Here is a 20518-nt window from a genome sequence, read left to right on the forward strand (position 1 = left end):
AAGAGAATTCCAAAATCACCTTTCCAAGTCAGAGAACCAACATTGGTGAAGCAGAAATGCGAAGTTGTTACCCATGGAATACACTAACGGAGCTGTTACCCGCCTCCATTGTTACGGTTTCGCCACGTCGTTGATGAAGGAGATGAAACTACGGAGGGTAGGGTTTGCGAATAACAAGAAGAATGATGAACAACAGATTTCATGATTTGCAGTAATGCTAAAGCAAAATGAAATGGAAATTGAAGAGAATAGCAAAAGATGATATACCTTTTAGAAATTGAGAGTGAGAAATGGTTAAGAGATTAAAAATGGATGTTAATGGATGAAGACGGCAAAACATAAGAGCTTTACCCTATTTTTTTGTTAAAAATCATAGCGTTGCAACGCTGTTTGCGTGAGGCACGCACGTTTTTTCATTTTCCCGTCAAAATTCATAGCGTCGCAGCACTGGCCTATATATTCTAGTATTCTTGACATTTTTAAAACATCAAGAAACCCTTAATTGAACTCAGTATTTTTAAAACGTCAAATATTGTATTTTATGGAGAAAAAAAAATGAACAACCTCCGCTTTTCTAAAACAATTCTTGACGTTCATTTTCCTTAAAATTACCTATTTCCTGACATTTTTTTCCTTCATAAAAACGTCAATTATTTAAAATTGCAAACGTCAAGAAAAGTAGTTTTTCTTGTAGTGATTATACTTAAGAAAAATGCAACTCATTGTAAGAAATGAGAAGGAAATAAACTTAATTTCAAAAACCAAAAACAAAAAACGTAGGTTATCAAATGAGACCTAAATAATTACAAAACAGATGACCTAAATTTTATTACAACTTTAATTTATGGGATTTAATATTTTCAAGATTCACGAATCTACTAGACATAGAATTTAAAGCGAGTTGTTCATTGTACATAAATTTTAATTCTATATCTAATAGATTAAATATTCTTTAAAAATTTTAAATTTATCGAGAACCTATTAAACACAATATTAAAAATATAAAGACGTATTAGATATTTTTTAAAATATTTAGGAAAAAAAAAATCAAAAGACCAACCTTATAATTTAGCCCAACTTAAAACAATACACGCAAGACTAAAATGGTAAATGACAATTTAATGCAATAGTAATTAATATAAGTAATTGAGAAAAATTGTTAGGAAAACACGCTGTCAATACAATATACACACGGGGTTTTCATAGTTGCATGTGCCTCGTCATACGTTTTCGTTTCTCTTTTCACTTCGGGCCTCGCCTACCGGTGCCGGGTCTCCTGTTCTTACGACTAGCCGCTGCATCAACAACCCACCAGGTTTGTTTTCTTCTACCTGGAATCCCATTTTATGTCGTGGATCTTTGATTCTGCTCTGTCATTTCATCTTGTAAATGTTATGTTTGTTTAATTTCATTGGATTTCGTGTCCGAAATCTGAAATTTCGGACTGAACGTTATTGTTAATCTGTTTGATAGTCGATTCAGAGAATACCCATCGATTTCATTATTGGCTTCTGGGTTTTAAAGGAAGCGAAATGAGTGTAATGAATATGGGAATTGAATCTTGTTTGTGTTAGATTTCTTTGGGAATTCCGGGATTTGAGAATTATTTATCTTATTTGTTGATTTGGTGTGTTCTTGCAGAGTTGATCTGGGTTGTTGAATCCATAGAGCGAATTTTTATAGAGAGATTCTATTGAATTGGAGTAGGAAAGTTTGGTTTCTGAGAATCTGGTTGATCAATGGCAGCTCTTGTGCCTCCAGGGGCACCTCGGCCCAATGAAAGCAACAGCAATCGAGCTCCATCACCACCGCCTAATTACCACCCCAATTCTCAGACAAGTCCCGGTTCCTTAGCTGATAATTTTAATAATATGAATCTCAATCGACCTCCTTCAATGCCCAATTCATTTCCCAGACCTCCATTTGGTCAATCGCCTCCTTTTCCTTCGTCAGCACCCCCACCAACTGGGATTTCTGGTGCGCCACCTCAATTTTCACGGCCAGGTCCACCCCCAGCTTCAATTACTCGTCCTAATGTACCTTCATCAGGGCCTCCACCATCTGCATTTCCTCCAAACATGGCTCCAATGAGACCCAGTGGACCGCCTGTTGGACAGCCGTCTCCATTAGTATCTAGGCCACCTCCACCAGGTGTTGGAGGTCCTGGCCAACCTGCTTTTAGGCCACCTTCTAGCACTGTTCCTTCCCCAGGTTTGTCCAGTAGTTCAGTTGCGCCTCCCCTTGGTGCTCCTCCACTTGGTGCACGTCCAAATGCAGCATTTCCTCCTTCTGTCAGTAGCCCAAGCATGCCTCCACCAAATGCTCAGAGTGGTACGTTGAGTAATGGCCCTCCAGCATTTGTGCAGAACAACTTCCCCAGTGGGCCACGTTTTCCTCCAGCAGTCAATACACCACAAGGTCCTCCGCCATTCGTTGGTCCACCGCCAATGACAGCATCTGTCCGGGCTCCATTTATGCATTCTGTTCCAGGTGGCCCTGAATTTTCTGCTCCTCCAGGTCTTCCCGGGCAACCAGCATCACCATTTCAGCCGGCATCTCAAGGGGTATCCCAGTCTTCAGGTTCCCCATTTGTACCACCAACATGGCCAATGCAACCTGGTCAGGTACCATTCATTTTTAACTTGTTATTATCATGCATTAACCATTTTGTATTACTCTGTTAAAGGCATCGTGTGACAACCAACTTTATTTGTGTAATGTGCATTTTGTCAATTGACTGTTGCTGTCTCTATAGGAAGTTCTCATTACATTTTCTAGGAATTGATAGGTAGATAATCCAATTCTTTGCGTAAAACATTCTAGTTGGAACTCATTTGAGTCTGATGGGTAGATGTAAGTTAGCACAATGATTGAAAATTTACTTATGAAATAGATATCTAACTTTTAAGGGCTCATTTATTGAAAAGTAAAATAACTGAGGTATTTTGTATCATGAAGTAGGAAGGCAGTTTCTTTTTCCTGAAAAAAGTTCAAATTCTTGAGAGCCTTGTTTCCTTGTTGTCGTTTTTAGAAGAAAAGTAAATTTCAATGGATTAAAGGGAGCCACGAGACTCCCAGTCACTAAACGTAAATTACAAGAGAACTTTCAGCTGGTCATTAAAATGATGTTTACATTTACACCAAGAAAAGCACGAGGCAGAGCTTGTTGAGTCTGTGCATGATGAAATAGGGCTTATCCCCGATCATTTAATTCTTATCATTCTCTTCTTTTCTAATGAAATTTAGTATTTGAGAAGTGTTGTCCCTTCTTCCAGGAAAAAAAGAAATTGGAAAGATAAAAGAGCTTGTTGAGTTTGTGCAGTGTGTGGTATTTAGTTGAAGTCGCAAACCAATGTTCATATTTATTTTGGGGATTGGATTAGAGAAAGAATTTACAAGTTATTGGGCATATGGTACCCGTACTCGATTATATAACTCATTTTTAGACGTGAGGAGAGAGTTATTGGATTTATCTTGAACTGCTGAAACTCAATAATTTTTTTACAGATTTATTTAAAAGCAGAAAACGCTGGGAAAAAATGATGTAGAAGTTGTCCATTGTGTCATGTACTTCTTTCAGTTTTTTTTTTTCAGATGCATGTTTCTATTCTGTATCATTTCCTTTTTGTCTTGCCCATATTTTTGTTATTTCATTTGTCCTTGTGACAGCTGGGTTCCTTGTTTGGAAGAAAAAAACTTGATTATTTTTCTTATTTGAACACAAGGCGACAGCTCCTCCACCTATTTCTGGTCAACTGCAGCCGCCTAGAATGTTCGGGATGCCGCCACCTCCACCTAACCAATCAATGACTACCATCTCACCTGCTATTGGTCAAACCGGATCTCCTGCAGCCACACAATCAAAAATTGATCCAAATCAAATACCAAGGCCTGTTCCAAACCCATCAGTCATCTTGTTTGACACTCGTCAAGGCAACCAGGCCAATCTGCCCCCGGTACTTTCTGGATATACATGGTGTTAATTATGTTCTCATTTCATTTTTCCCCTTCTTTGATATGTTGTCCTAGTGATTTTACTGATATTGTTGTTGCATGAACATTAATTTCAAATTTATTTACTTCTGCTGGTGTTGTTCCTTTCAAGCTTTAACCGTTACATTTTTCATTCTTTACACTTTGTGCAGCCTGCATCAAGTGAGTACATTGTGAGAGACACTGGGAATTGTAGTCCACGTTTTATGAGGTGCACCATTGGTCAGGTGAATGACTAGTATTCATTTCATCATTTTCCCATTTTTTATCTTTTGCTTATTATTCTAGTTGATGGCTGCGTTATGTAATCTTTGTATCTTGATATCATATGGTCATTGACTTCTCACAATCTCTTAGATCCCGTGCACTGCCGATCTTTTGAATACATCAGCCATGCAGTTGGCTTTGCTAGTCCAACCATTTGCTCTTCTACATCCTTCTGAGGAGCCCATCCAAGTACGTAATGCATCCGTTTGACTTTATAAACTAAAAATGTAATAATAACCATTAGAGTCTATCGTTTGAACATTTTTTCTTATTATATCAATGAGCCATTGTTTTTGGTAAAAAAAACATATCGGTAGTGTAAATTTAGATGTGTGTTTTTTTTAAATACCGGGGCATTGACACTTTTCTCCCCTATACTTGGGGCAACCACGTCCACTCTAAGGCCCTGGACCAGGCAGACATCAAGGGTTTTTGGTATTAAGTTCACTCGAAGTTTTGAACTTGGGACCTCTAATTAAACATCATAGCAACTATCAAAGCCAACGAACTATCTAATCCAGCAAAATGACGAACTTGAAACAGAAAATTATTACCCTTATCCTATCATCAGCCTTCCGATGAATTTATTTGTTATGCAATGGTTATAAAATTTGTAAATACACTCTTACTGGTTCTTTAACTTACTATATATACTTGGAGAATATTGTTGCAATCTTTTGGGTTTTTATTCAGTGGATTTCATATTATAGGTTGTGGATTTTGGGGAAAGTGGACCCGTCCGATGTTCTCGCTGCAAAGGCTATATAAATCCTTTTATGAAGTTCATTGATCAGGGACGGCGATTCATCTGTAACTTGTGTGGTCAGTAAAAATGTTGCTATTTTTTCTAGTGGGATATTTTCATGTTGTTTTTCGAAAAGCTTGGATATTTGTTGCTCGATTGACATACGACTATCATTCATAATAACTGAAAGTCTGAATGGAGGTTTAGTTACCATCTTTTTATATTTTCAATTTGGCATGTCACTCTTGGTAATTTTCTGGTTAAGGCCATTCCGTTGAAGCTCATTTCCTTTCTGGCTTCTTTTCTTCCAGTCACCTCCTTATTTAGTTGTTCACAATACTGCTATTTGTCGAAGGTCAAATCCTGTCTTGCATGTGTGGAATTCTTTTTGTCATTTCCTCTGTAGGTGGTGACTTAAACGCTCTATGCCATTCCTTTTTCAGGTTTTACTGATGAGACTCCTCGTGAATACCACTGTAATCTTGGTCCTGATGGTAGAAGAAGAGATGCTGATGAAAGGCCTGAACTTTGTAGGGGAACAGTAGAATTTGTTGCTTCTAAGGAATACATGGTAATGTAGTTGGTTTATGATGCTCCATTAGCGTGGAGTATGTAATGACGTAAATTTACTCTGTTCTTTTTATCGATAAGAAAGAAACGGCTAATAAATAAAAGATGAGAAAACCAGCCTAAAGGTCAGTGGATAAGGAAGAGCCCTTGCCAACAGAAACTAAGCCATTTAAGCCTTCCAATCATTCAAAAGCTTTAGGAGGCTATAACTACAAAAGAATTTGTTGTGATTTGTACACCACCAAGAAGAAGTATACCGTATGTACTCCAAAGATTATCAACTGGCTTAGATGTAGACCAATTTGTAACATGAGTGACATGATTTGTGCTTGCCTAAGTGGAACGCTTCTCCCAAAAATATGTTTCCTTTCCCTCCCCCACAACACAATGGACTAAATGAGAAAAGGGAAGAGTGCTCGAGGGAGATGTCCTTCTGCAAATTTCTGTGTTTGTGCCTTAATCCCACTGGATAAGCACTCAAAGCAGCAAGATTCATACTTACTCGCAATGATCCTCCACTCGAGGGTATCAAGGGGGAATGTCAAAGCTATTTCGCCGACAAGGATTTGTTAGGAATCTTTTAATTCCCTAGTTTTAGACCTCCTAAGTTCACAGGTTTTCTAATTACCTCTCAGCTCACAAGGTGGGTCCCTTTCCCTTCATCAACCCCTTGCTACAAAAAGCCCCTCACGAGCTTCCCAATACTCTTAGAGACTGAATTAGGTAACTCTAAAGAGAGAGAAAAAGTAGATTGGGATGCCACTCAACACTGATCTGATAATATTGAGTCTTCCACCTTTTGTGAACGAACTTCTCTGTCTGGAGACCAACCTTTTCCTATCCTTGTTATGTTGTGTGGATGGTTTGAGAGAAATCACACCTATTTTAAGGCAAAGATAGAGGGTGTTTTTTTCCTCCCCATTCCGCCTTCTCCTTTATGGGCCGAACTATGTCCTCTATTGTCCCTCATTGTGTCCGCAATAATTTTTGTAATTATTCTTTAAATGATATCGTTGGCTTTTTGAAAGGCGTTCTTTAACCTCCCTTGCCTTTAGGGGTTGGCTTTTCACTCCTCTTGCATATTTTATTATTATTTTAAAGGAAACGGAACTTTTCATTGATAAAATGAAAAGAGATTAATGATTTTCACATGATATTTCATATTTATCGATCTATGAAATATCGTGTTTCTATTTTATTAATTTAAAAAAAAAAAGATAAAAATAACTGAGCTCTAGAGGTAAGCAGGATTCAGTCATTTTTTTGCTCTCTTGGTTTCTTAACGCCAAGATCTTTCATCTATACATGCATATACATATTTATATATACTGTTTCTGATGCATCTTTTAGTCCAGGTGCGTGATCCAATGCCAGCTGTTTATTTTTTCCTCATCGATGTATCCATGAATGCTATACAAACTGGTGCCACTGCTGCAGCGTGCAGTGCAATTAGTCAAGTTATTTCTGATCTTCCAGTAAGTCCTACATTTGATTCCGTACATTATTTGTGCATGTATGGGTTTATAACAGTAGCTGTCAATGGTATTCTGTGGTATTTGTACTTTCTTTTATAAGGGTTTATGAACTTTTTCTTTCTTGCAGTATATGTGTGATGCGATGCAAGACCTTAAATCATGGGGTCCCCCCCCCCACCATAATTATATAAGCTAATCTTTTTTTTTTGTTAATGAGAAATTGTGAAATTGAGCAGCTTCTTGAAAGTCTTTCTTTCTTAGGTGATGGGAGCCCTTTAAGCTCCTTTTATTTCATTTATCAACGAAATTCGTTTCTCGTTATAAAATAAAAATAAATAAATAAAAAGAACTTGGCTTTACATTTCTTTTTTACTATCAATTTTTCCGCTGTGTAAATTTTTAATTCCTAAGGCGTTGGGAACTGTTGTATCAGTTTATGATCACTAGACTTTTGTTTCATTCCTTTTTGGTTTTCAACATTTGGTTTATGCAATTGAACTTAGGACTATTAGTTTGCCTGTCTCTGTAATTTTGCTATCTTCAGATCCAGTTACCTTGTGCGACCTATGCTTAATCATTATATTGTTCTCTCAGGGTTTGTCTTGTCTCCTTTAAGTGAATACATTGTCTTTTCTGTTGTGGATTGCCATTTTTGTTAATTGGACTCATTACGATAATGTAAATGCTTTAGGAATTTGGTAAAATTCTTTTTTTATGCAATTCAACAATCTTTTACGGCAAATGTTTCCGCTATCAATTGCCCCTTCATAAATCGGACCCCATATGAAATTTAAGCTGATTATCACTATGAGGTCAAAGATTTTTCGATTTGTTTTGCTTTTGTCTGTATTTTTCGAATAATTTGCTTTTCCCCCTTTAGAGTGTTATTTATCATTGTTTTTTGTGTCTTCCTTTTCCCTTTCTGTTTTAGTGTGTGGATGCTGTATTTGGCTTATACTGGAATTTACAAATAGGATTTCCGTTGATAATCTTGGCAAAAATTTGATTTTCCCCTGTTTCATCCATCTTCAGCCTTTTATGAGCTTTCTTTTTACTATCTTAGTGACTGATGACACTGTGATGTTCCAGGAAGGTCCTCGTACATTTGTCGGGATTGCTACATTTGACACAACAATTCACTTTTACAACCTGAAACGTGCATTACAACAGGTCACACTTCGATCATTGTTATCCATCTCCATTTTAGGCATTTCTTTTGCTGTGAGGATGAAAAGAAAGCTAAGGCATCTTGTTGATGGATGTAATAACTGGTATCCGGAAGATTGATGGAAAGGAAACCAATTATATCAAAAGCTAGATGAAAAGTATAAAAGTATTTTCAATTTAGTGATATTTGCTGCTCTTCTGGCTTCTTGTAATTAATTTATTTTTGGAACATTTAACTCAACATTGTTCTTTCAAACCTAGCCTTGGATAGGCGAAACTCCTCCTGGAGGACAGTCAGGTGAGGTGAGCCATGAGCAATAGCACATGCCCATTTTTGAGTTGTTAAGCTTTCATCTGGTCTGATACTTGTAAAAGAGAAAATCCCAAAAAGGATCAAATTTTCACCTGTTCTTCAGTCCGTACAGGGGATTCCCCCCTTCCTAAATACCACAGCTAAAACTAACTTCTGAGACCCAGCAATCCTGATCTGGTCAATACTAATTTGACACTATACTTCCAGGTGCATATTAGCTAACATAGTTCCAGTAACTTTATGAAGAGCTATAACTGCTCATCAATGGTTGTACAGCATTTAATTTAAGTATCATCCAGTTAAAGTAGATATTTGATCCTAGTACCATTTGATGATCCCTGCCCTTGACCTCGATGGAATCGTTAGGGGGTTCCTTCCTTGAATGTATATGGCTCTTTTTAGGAAGGCTGACTAATAGTCTGTGATTATTTATTTGTTGATGTTCATTTTTTTTTCTTCTTTTCAGCCTTTGATGCTCATAGTCCCTGATGTACAAGATGTTTATACTCCTCTGGAGTCTGATGTCATCGTTCAACTTTCGGAGGTTAGATTCTCCAAAATATTTTATTTTGATGATGTTGATCATAAGATTTAGTTTTTTACCTTTCATATTTATTTAGTAATGTCACTTCTTGTTTGTGGGAATAGTGCCGCCAACATTTGGAGTTGTTGCTCGACAGTATTCCAACAATGTTTCAGAGTAACAGAACCACCGAGTCAGCCTTTGGTGCTGCGATCAAAGTATGTTTTCTATTGCTCTATGATCATTGACTACTCCAGCAATTGGTATTTTTTTCATATTCCGAACAAAAATGTCTCGGATAATATGTTTTCATCTTTTTGCATATCTCATGAGCTGTGTTAAAGATTCCGAGCATAGGCTGGTTGCAAATGAAGCATTTCTTATTCTTTGCATGGTGCTTTAGTGCACAATGCTCATGTTTTCAATAGTTCAAAACTAAATTTGATATGAGAATTGCATTTAAAAGTGTAAAATTAAATATTCAATTAATTTTGAGTGATCAAAAGCGTGTTTCAAAGTGATTTTAAACATGACAAAAATAACTTTCAAATTCTCAGAATCACTCCCAATCACGTATACAAAAGGTTTACTGGTAGGCCCTCCACTTGTTAGTAATAAAAGAAAGATTTTGAAATTCAACAAAGATAAACAAAAAGGCTTTAGAGTGGTGACGAGTAGATGTGTGGTGCTGACTGTTGATTGCTCAATATTGATCAGCTTTATCAAAAAATATTGGCTGAGATTCACTTATCACATGGGCTAGACTGTTACTGCAGTTGATTCGCTAGTTAAAAGCTAGATTTTTTTTTTTTTTTACTCGTAATACTTTTTTCCATGCAGCTCAGAATTCTGCTTTCTGATAGTAATTTTCTTGACCTATTTTTAGGCAGCTTTCATGGCCATGAAAAATACTGGAGGCAAAATTTTGGTATTCCAGTCAGGCAAGTTCATAATGCATATTCTTTTATCGAGGACATATTGCTTTTTGCCTCTTGTTTTGTCTTTTGCTGTTGTTTCCTTTAGCGGGAATATGACATGAAAATTATTACTATTATCTGTGCACCGTGCGGCATGGAGATGCTACCTTGGGTAAGAGTGTCTTGAGCAAGTTAGGCATGGACACTTTAATGGCGTGGGCAAAATTTAGTGTTGGATTTTTTATATTTTTTTTAGGGTACTATTTTTGTATACATTAAATCAAAACATGGTGAAAAGGCTACAATGGTTAGAGGAAACACGTTGTTTAATATAGGTTGGATAATAGCCACTCATAAAACTGAGGAGTTGCTTATAGCAAAATAGGGACAAGGATAGTGTAGGGCTGGAGGGAGAGAAGCGGATAAGGCGAGTGAGATGGTGAGGACGGAGTGTTGGTTATCAAAATCAGGGGAAGTAAAGTGGAGGAGAGGTCCTGAAGAAAGGAAAACAATTACAAAGAGCTTCCTTTGATTGAATCATATGATGGGGGGGAAATACAGGTGCATAGGGATTGCGTGATAATATGGGCATGAAATTCATTTATGTTTCACCAAAATTTTCACATATGAAAAAAGAGCTTCCTTTCCTCTTGACCCCACATGGTTATGCCAATTACCAATTTCATTTAGCTGAGCTGCATAATATTTCAATTTGTAATCTGTGACTGGAGTTATTCGATTGGGATTTTGGCATGATTTGTGCTTCTTGTTCAATATTTTTATGGGATGTGGTACAGAAATTGGCGATATGGATATAGTGTGCCTTCTTTCTCATTTCTTTGCTTGTTAATGTCTAAGTCCTGTCGTTGCTCATTCTCCTAAATCTTTATCTTCATAAGTTAATTGTTTTTATGGGTGTATTGTAAATATCCCATCAACATTTGACTTTATGCTACTCTTCTTCTTGCATTTTTTTTTTGCGGAGAAAAGAAACAGCGCCCTTGGTCTTATTAGAGACACTTTTTCTATAATACTAATGGGCCTGTATGGTACATAAAATAACCTATTTGTGATGCTGTTGTTTAAATCCAATTAATCGTAAGTAGCTGGCAAGTTATGACTACATCTTTTCTTGTTTAGCACCACCTAGTTGATTTGCTGAAAATATTGTTTTCCTAACCTAATTTATTTACTTTTTGGTGAAATACAGTCTTGCCATCGATTGGTATTGGAGCTCTTTCTGCCAGGGAGGCTGAAGGAAGAACAAACATTTCTTCTGGGGACAAGGTATTCTTCTGAACTTTAAAACTAGGAGCATAATATTATCAGTTTGAAGGAAAGTCGCCGGTTGTACAAATGTTCTACTGGGATCTGGGTATGTGGATCCTGCACAGTTTACCGTTTGGTTGAAATAGATGTATTCCTTGGAAGCTTCTTCTCATCCTATTCGAGTCATACAAAATTGGTCTTCCTTTTTCAGTGTTGGATTTTTTGCAGAAAGTTATTGTCTGAAAGTTAATGACTTTACAGTTTACAGTTTAGAAGTTCGAACAACGTTACTAGTTTTCTTTAGCATGTAAAGATTCCTCACCTGGTCAGCAGCATATAAGATATTCAGCAGCATATTAAAGTTTTATGGTTTTCTAATTATGAAACGAAGCTTTCTGGTTGGCAATGGAATCAATTTTTGTTTTATCATTTCCAATCGCATAAAAGTCTACTCATTACATTATTTTTCACAATTTCTCGGTCAGTTTGTTGTGTTTTAACCTTTTTTTTTTTTAAAGAATTTTGTTTTACTTCATAGTTCTTTTCTTTGTTTCATGCGTTAATATACCATTGTTCAGTGTAAAAGCATAAAGTTCATCATTTTATGACTAATTGGAAATGGAAAGCCTTCATTTTCATAAAACATTTTTATTTCTTTAGGAGGCTCATAAATTACTACAACCAGCTGACATGTCTTACAAGACAATGGCAATTGAACTGGCCGAGTATCAGGTGAGTATGATCTTTCATGTCATGCTGTCAATGATATATGGCAGGATTTATCTGCTGGCACTGGTCAGAGTTTTCTGATCTATTCTTGTCTTCCACGATTGTTCTAGGTCTGTGTTGATGTGTTCCTCACTACCCAGAATTATGTCGATCTTGCTTCTATTTCTGTCATTGCAAGGACTACTGGGGGCCAGGTATGAGTGTGTGTTTTTGGAAATTCTCGAGAGAGAGATATTTGAGCTATTTTTCCTTAAGATATAATCCAACATTTTTCTGTTGATGGGAATTCTCATGTAATCTTGGCTTGGTGGTCGGTCTTTACACATCTGGCTGTTAGCCTCTTTCTTACTTTTAGTTAACAAGTCAACAAGTGTTAAGTCAGAATAGTCTCAGCCCCCTCTATTATTCATACTTCACGTTTTTTTCATTCTATTATACTAACTTTTTGAGTCATTAATTAAAGTAGTATCATATTTCTGGTTGAGTTCTTGTAACTTCAGTTTTAAACAGGATTAAACAATGCATTTTTTAAGAAAACTTACGAAAAAATTCATTGATGAAATGAAAAGAGATTAATACTCAAAAGTACAAGAAGACCCTAAGGGGAAAACAAGAATGAAAAACAAGTAATAAAATAAACGTAATACAAAATTAATTTAAGATGGTAACATAAAGGCATTCCAATTAAAGACAAATATCTTGAATAGTATATCCTACAAAGCTTTTGGAGAGAGAGCACCATGAAGAGACCTTTAGACAAGAAGAACCAAACCGATCATTCCACAATAAAGACTGGAGAAGGAATAGGGTGGGGGGGTATGTCTTCTCATCCTGATTCCTGGAACAAATTGAAACATTTGTACAATGGGGTATAGCCCATAAAACTTTATACAATGTCTTTATAGTGCTCATTATACAATGGCTTTATAGTCTTTATAGTGCTTAAACCATAACTCTAATATAAAGCTTTCACTGAATTAGCCCATAAAACTTTTGACTTTGATGCTTCGGCACCAATAAATGTGACATTCTCCTTAAATGAATATGAATTGGAGATTTTTTCTTTTCTTTTCTTTTTTTGTTCCTAATAAGAAACAAACAAGTATATTCATCGAAAAAGAAAGGACAGCCTAAGGGCAAGGGATTGAGGGAACCCCTCCCCGGAAGACTAATACAAGAGGGTCTTCCAATTGTTAAAAATCATCAAAGGCTGTAATTTCAAAATGATTTGGTGTAATTAGTGCACTACCAAGAGGCCGTATGTTGAATATAAGCCCAAAAAGAATCCAAAGAAAACTTAAAAAGTTCTACTATTTCTTTCATTCCAAAGACACCAAAGAAAATCCCAAGTGGCAATCTCCGAGGAATCTTCCCTTTTACCACCAAAAGTACGGCTGTCAAGACCTTCCAGAAGCCAGCATCAACCTTTTTCAGAAGACAGCAATTCCACCCAAAAATGCTAAAAACATTGGGCCACCCCTTGGAAGCATAATCAGAAAAGATGGTCCAAAGACTCCTCGTCTCTCATACAACAGAGGCTACAAATAGAGGGGGAGAGAGAGCTCATTTTAAGCTTCCTTTGCAATTTTTCACGAGTATTGAGACTTCTATATGCAAGAGATGAAAGGAAGAATCTCACTTTTTTGGGAATTTTCAGCTTACAAACAAGATTAACCAACGGAAAGGTGGTGTGGGGGAGGTGTTTCGTCATCTTTAAAAAGGTAGCCTTAGTGGTAAACTTCCCAGAAGCATCGATCTTCCACTTAAGTCTGTCATGGCCCCCTGCAGACTCCAAGAGTGAAGGACCTGTAAGAGTGCAGCATCATCATCCATCTCTCTATAAAAAATGTTCCTTCTGAGGCCCAAATCCCAAGATTGATTCAAGGCACACCAGCAATCTGCCAATATTCACCTCCTTGTCGAAAATTGGAGATGACCCACTGAATGTTGAAAATTGAAAAATGTTTCCACCAACATTCCCTTGAATACCAACAATGGAAGAATAGGTGCTGCAAAGTTCCGCAATCCCTCAAACAAAGAGGACACATTCATAAGTAATGTGAAGGAAGCTTTCTTTGGAGAACCTCAAAACACTTCAACAAACTATTCCTCGTTATACGGATAAGGATATTAATTTTTTTTAGGAGCTTTGGACTGCCATAAAGCTGTGTACTCCTTTTTACGAAGTGGAGAAGCTGCAGTCAAATGTTTTCTTAAAGATTTCATAGTAAGTTTTCAATCAGGAAACCAACATTGAAGATCCGGCCTGTCAGTAACTTTTTTCCTGTTAAGCATCCAAGCAATTGTGGAAAATCAATAATTTCTTCACCTTTAAGAGGCCTTCGAAATAAAATATTCCAAGAGCAAGAAGTACCATCTTGATGTTTGAAAATCAAACCATTAGGAAGAGAAGCAATATTGAACAGCAGAACCATTAGGATCAAATGATGCATTTGATTATTGATTTTTGAACCTTTTCTTTTCAACAGTTCCTTTAAACTTCCTAAACAAAGCGGAGCTTTATTTTTAACTATTTACCAATTGGTTATCTGCTGTGTTACAGGTATATTATTACTACCCCTTCTCAGTTCTTTCTGATCCAGCCAAGCTCTATAATGATCTTAGATGGAATATCACAAGGCCTCAAGGTTTTGAGGCTGTGATGCGTGTTAGATGCAGCCAGGTATTATTTTTGTTTGATTTTCATTTTTGTCAACAAAAAAGATCATGTGGCTTTCATTTTCTTTCTTTTGTGAATCAGTAGTAATTTTATCCTTTTGCAGGGAATTCAAGTACAAGAGTACCATGGAAATTTTTGCAAACGCATCCCTACAGATGTTGACTTACCTGGAGTATGTTATTTTATGTTACTTATATAAAATAATAAACAAATCTTTAGGATAGTCGGGGATCTCAACCAATCTTTTTGTGGATAGAGCCAACTTGTCCTTTATGTTGTCCCATGTTAAGTAAAGTTTACAGCAGCCTAGCATGTGCTACAATTATGTACTTCAATGCTTCCACTATTTCGCAAGTTTCATTTCTTTGTTTCTTAAATGGTAGGGTCGACGTTTGATTTACGTATTTATTTAGTACCGGTATCTTTTCTGTTTTCGCTTTCATTAAACTGGTTTTGTTTCTTTGATAAGAAACATTAAAGGAGTATATTCCAAAAAAGGCAAGGTACAACCTAGGGACCAGGGTAGATTAAACTGGTTTTGTTAGTATTAGTTTTTGTATGTTCTAATTTTTGCTAAAGCTAACTCTTATATAGTTCTTTAATATTAGGGTGCAATTATTTCTTTGTTGCTAGTAAAATTATGCGCTGATTTTTGGTTTGTGGTTGTTGTCTTACCATGGTCCATGATCCTCTTTGTTACAGATTGACTGTGACAAGACTATAATGGTAGCTTTAAAACATGATGACAAGTTACAGGACGGCTCAGAATGTGCTTTCCAGGTAGTGTTTCTGTCTCTGTCTCTGTCTCCTATTCTTTTCTTTTTTCCTTTTTTTTCCTTCTCCCCCCAACCGCCACCAGAAGGCCTATCCTTTGAAGTTACAGGTATTGATACGTAAAAGGATAATTTATAGAGTCTCAGTGGCTTACTTGGTATGACTTAGTAGTGTTCTAACTGTCTATGACCTCAAAAGGTCTTTGAGAAAAAAATTGGATTGAATCAATAAACAAAAAATGGGTCTTCTTGGTCTATCTTTTTTTTTTTGTTAAAATTTTTCTCTTTATCTGCAGAACTTCTCACTTATTTAATGCTGTGTCATCTTAAAAATTCATGATCTATCAGTACGTTTTTATTCCACTTCTATCTGGTTGAAGAACATGTGCTATTGAATTTCATGATGATGCTATTGAAGAATTGGAAGAGATATCTAATTTGTACTCATGGCTAATGTGTGGAGGGATAGTATCAAACTAGACCGCAATTGTAGTTGAGATGGTGGCTGTCTTGTTGTCACCATATTTTTGCACTATTATTATTATTATTTCTTATGATTGATATTTTACTATTGTAGTGTGCGCTACTCTACACTACAGTATTTGGTCAGAGGAGAATTCGTGTCTCCACTCTGTCTCTACCTTGCACCAGTATGCTGAATAACCTCTTCCGATCAGCTGACTTGGACACTCAGTTCGCATGTTTTCTGAAGCAAGGTATCTCACTTTGTGGGTTTTTCCTTTTTTTAAAAAAAAAAAATGCGTTGCAGTTTGTTACTGTAATTATCTATTTCTTCTTTTTGGGGATAAGAGACTATGTTTCTGTTATTATCCTTGATCACACATTTACATTTAGGACTGCGTCGTAGTTCATTTGACTGTTCAGATGACATATGATCAGCTGCGAACAAATTATTAATGTAGAATCAATCTCATACTTTCCCCTTTCAATACTATATGCAACCTTTAATAGTTATTCTTATTTCAATATGAATGCTGTAGTTTTATTATGTTTTTTGTCTGATTTTTGTAGCGGCAAATGAAGTTCCTTCATCTCCACTCCTGCAAATCCGAGAACGTGTTACAAATCTGTGTGTCAACGTTTTGCTTTCATACCGCAAGTATTGTGCAACGGTGTCATCCTCTGGACAGCTCATCCTGCCAGAGGCTCTAAAGCTACTGCCACTTTATACCATTGGTGTGTATTTTATCCATTCAATAACCTATCTAATTGACCTACGATTTTCTACCCGTGGGTCAGAAATTTTCTTTGCTTCAAAACCCAGTTTCTCACTATTAGGTTTCTAAAAGTAAATATTTATTTTTTCACATGAAAATAATATTATCTAGAGAACACAGAAGCATCTTTGTAAAGATTTAGTAGTTTATAATCTTTGGATCATCTATGGAAATTGAAAAATATGGCTTACATTTTTGTAAGCATATTTGTGCCGATAAATTTTGGTACATGGATGGGGGTCAGTGATATTGTTCTATTGGCTTCTTTCAGCATTAATAAAAAGTACAGGTTTGAGAACTGAAGGGAGAATTGATGATCGATCTTTTTGGGTCAACCACGTTTCTTCTCTCCCAATTCCTCTGGCTGTTCCCTTGGTATATCCTAGAATGTTGGCTATACATAACCTTGACACAGAGGTATGACTTAATTTATTTTGCTTGTTCTCTTTCTCAGTGGTGCACTGTTCTCACTTGGTGTTAACTCCTCTTATTGGCAGGATGGTGATTCGACTCCAGGTACTCCAATTCCTCTTTCCAGTGAGCACGTGAGTGAAGAGGGAATTTATCTCCTCGAGAATGGTGAAGATTGTTTAGTATATATTGGGAACTTGGTTGATAGAGACATGTTGCAGCAGTTATTTGGTATTTCCTCAGTTGATGAAATTCCTGCCCAGGTATTACTCCACTATGCAGAATTGTCAAGCATGTTAAATATGCATATTATTTATTTATGGGATGAGAAACAATTTTATTGATAGAATGGAACTATAAAATGGGGACGTAAGCCAAGCTCATCCGTAGGAGATTACTTGAGACTTCTCCAATTGGATAAATGAATGACGTGCATATTGTTATTAATACTGCACAGAGTTTTTCATTTTTAAATCACGTAGAACATAAATTCACTTGATTTTATTAAAAATATATATATAATGTTTCGCTCACTTCTATAACTTTCTCATCTCTTTGTAACTACAGACCAATTTGTGAGTTATTTTGTAATCTGTTGGATGGGAACTCCTTCATCACATCAATGAAGTCATTGTTTCCTATCAATATATATATATAAGGAAATTAATATCAGGCCATTGACTCTGAAAAGGAGATGATGATAGTAGGAAAATAAACTGCTCGTATTTTCTTGTCCTATAATCGGAATTGCTGCGAACTTAAATATGTATGCATGATATGTCTCAGTTGGATTCATATGCGGGATGAAATCTAATGTGTTTTAAATGTGTCACTAATACTGTTGTGTGCTCAGTTTGTGCTGCAGCAATATGACAATCCTCTATCAAAGAAACTCAATGATTTGATGAATGAGATACGACGTCAAAGATGTTCCTACCTGCGGTAAGACTCATATAGTACTCTTTATTATAATTATTATTTATCTTCTAAAGTTGTGGATCTTTTTTTTTTTTTTTTTTGTGTGTGTGTGTTTGTTGGGGGAGATATAAATTTAACCAAACTGAATGAAGGCAAAAGGAAGGAAACAGGGTATATCTGACTATAGTGATAGATAATGGTGGTCAAATGAGGGTCTATCTTTCAAAATCAAAAGGAGAGGAATGTTACAAAGCTCTGGACAAGAAAAGACAACAGAGAAGATGCAGAGAAATCTTTGACCCTCTAGCTATTGTTGTCCATCTTTGATGACCCTCTAGCGATTGTCTGCACATAGTTCTATCCCCAAAGACCCAGCTATTTCTTTCTTTCCAATTTTCCATAATCACCCCCAGCAAATTGCCGATGTTGAAGCAAGCTGGCCCGACCTTCCTTTTTCCTTCTACTAATACCTCTAGAAAAAATATACTAGTAGAACTCTCAAGGTGAAAGTTTCTTTGCTCCCTACATGAATGTGCTATATGTTTGAGACACTATACAATGCAAGAATAGGTGAGGCAATTCCTCCAATGAGCTTTCACAGTAGGGATATACATGTGAATCGGTATATGCTGTGAGCGCTGAAGGCAGTCTATGTTAAATTTCTCTGGAATGTCATTCAAGTGAAGAGTTGGACCCTTTAGGCACCTGAGTCCTAGATGATATTCACGAACCCAGTTGTCAAATCGGCATCTAAAGCTTTAAAACAACTTGCATAAAAATCACACCAAACACTTGGTAAGGGTTGGGATTCTTCAGGTGCCTTTGATATCTGTAAATTCACCAATCCAACAGGAAAAATCTGTTTAAAGAGTTGTGCTCGAAAAGTTACTTGCATAAAATTTTATTGTCCTTGTACACAAAAACAGGGATATGTTAAATGACACAATACAAGGATGCCAGATCCAAGTGTAATTCAATTTATTCAAAAATGAAAAAAAGTCCAAGCGGAATATTCTGGCAAATAAGGTAGGAATGAACCTTGACCGATACAAGGCCGCTTGCTCAGGTTGAAATGAAAACATAAGGGAAACTCCCCCTCCTTTCCTCCCAAAATATGTCTTTCGCCATTAGTTTTTTAGTCTGGTGCATGATGGAAGAATTGGTCAAAACTTCCATGGGCTCCGGAAACTACTGCCCCCAATTAAGTTGAGCGAATTAATTTATTAAGGTGCTTAAATTTCCTTTATCATCTACTTTTTTGAGTATTGATTGACCTTTTCCCCCTCCTTTTTGCAGCTTGAGGTTGTGCAAGAAAGGAGACCAGTCAGGTACTGTTTTATCCCAGTTTTCTATTTTCAAAGTCAATATAATCCAAACATTTTTTTTAGCTATACTTGGGTGCAATGTGAGTTGCATCCATCTTTTTCCAGTCCACTCTAACCACATGTTTTCTGTGTGGTGAACTATAGTTGGACAACTTGGACTAAAAAAGATAGTGCAACCCATAGTACACCTAAGTCTTTTTTTTTTTTTTTTAAACTGCTTTTTGTAATTTTTTCTTATTTAGAAAATATATGCCGCTAATTCTAGTTTTGCTTCATTGTGTTGTGTATATTCGATGTTTGAGGTGATTTTATTCTTTTGGTCTTCACTTCTACAGGGATGCTATTCTTTTCGAATATGATAGAAGATAAAAGTTCCAATGGCCCTTCATACATCGAGTTTCTTGTTCACGTACACCGACAAATTCAGATAAAAATGTCTTCTTCATGATCTTACACTTCAGTTATGCAAGTTCCCTTCTTCCTCTGCTGCTGCAGTTCGTCGGCTTCAGAGGGACTCCTTAACAAGAAACCAGTTTCATGCGAAAGTGGAAACAAAATTCTCGATTATGAACGGCGTTAATCAACAGTCACATTTATCTTTGAGAAGTTAGATGAGTGAATTTTGATGGGTAATTGTTGTTGGATGTGTTTGAGGGTAGATTTTGTCAGTGAACCCAACCAGGATAGTTTCTTGATAAATTTATTGTTATATTCACAGTATTCTTTTTTCCTTTTTGACCCAAAATACCCTGTTACTTCTCTCTCAACATACTGCTTGGAGACAGGATATATATAATATATGATAGATTTAATGACTCCTTTTTAGTAATTTACATACCTGAGCCAATATGACTCATTTAAGGTGCGTTTGGATTAAGTTTGCAAGTGACCGTGAAGTTGAAAAAATCATTTTACTACCACATTTAAAATACTTAGATTGATTCTTAATCAGTTTAGAGGTGACTATAATAAGAAAATTGATTTTTAAAGTAAACTCCGATCATTCACTTCTAAATCTCTTTTAAGAATACTATGGGGTTAAATGGTCATTCAGTTGTTCAGGGAAAAAAGAAACTTTGACATAAAATGATCCGTTTAAAGCATATATTATGCATACAAGCTTTGAAAGATTAGGTACGGAAACGAGTCATTCTCGTACTTTTTCAAGGGATTTTACTTTATGTCTTGTTTTGTCAAAAAGAGTT

The 20518-nt window shown here is 36.3% G+C and overlaps 1 protein-coding gene across 1 annotated transcript; it reads left to right on the plus strand.

The window, feature by feature from the left end:
* Nucleotides 1-1176: 1176 nt before the first annotated feature.
* On the plus strand, nt 1177-20131 carry LOC120092955 (protein transport protein Sec24-like At4g32640). Its single transcript, XM_039051221.1, has 25 exons — nt 1177-1315; nt 1642-2624; nt 3726-3956; nt 4146-4220; nt 4351-4449; nt 4971-5082; nt 5449-5576; nt 6931-7050; nt 8140-8220; nt 8997-9074; nt 9179-9271; nt 9940-9994; nt 11181-11257; nt 11900-11971; nt 12079-12162; nt 14532-14651; nt 14752-14820; nt 15351-15428; nt 15999-16137; nt 16454-16618; nt 16931-17076; nt 17157-17333; nt 17924-18012; nt 19285-19316; nt 19649-20131. Exons 2-25 carry the CDS (start codon nt 1740-1742, stop codon nt 19759-19761), a joined length of 3318 nt encoding a protein of 1105 aa, XP_038907149.1. The 5' UTR covers nt 1177-1315; nt 1642-1739; the 3' UTR covers nt 19762-20131.
* The last annotated feature ends 387 nt before the right edge of the window (nt 20132-20518 follow it).

Source organism: Benincasa hispida, chromosome 12, assembly GCF_009727055.1.
Source record: "Benincasa hispida cultivar B227 chromosome 12, ASM972705v1, whole genome shotgun sequence".
Classification (NCBI taxonomy): domain Eukaryota; kingdom Viridiplantae; phylum Streptophyta; class Magnoliopsida; order Cucurbitales; family Cucurbitaceae; genus Benincasa; species Benincasa hispida.

Coding starts and splice junctions, on each gene's coding strand:
- LOC120092955 (XM_039051221.1), top strand. CDS start 1,740: ATGGCAGCTCTTGTGCCTCCAGGGGCACCTCGGCCCAATGAAAGCAAC. Junction 3,957..4,145: donor ACCAGGCCAATCTGCCCCCG/GTACTTTCTGGA, acceptor CACTTTGTGCAG/CCTGCATCAAGTGAGTACAT. Junction 16,619..16,930: donor ACTGCCACTTTATACCATTG/GTGTGTATTTTA, acceptor GGCTTCTTTCAG/CATTAATAAAAAGTACAGGT.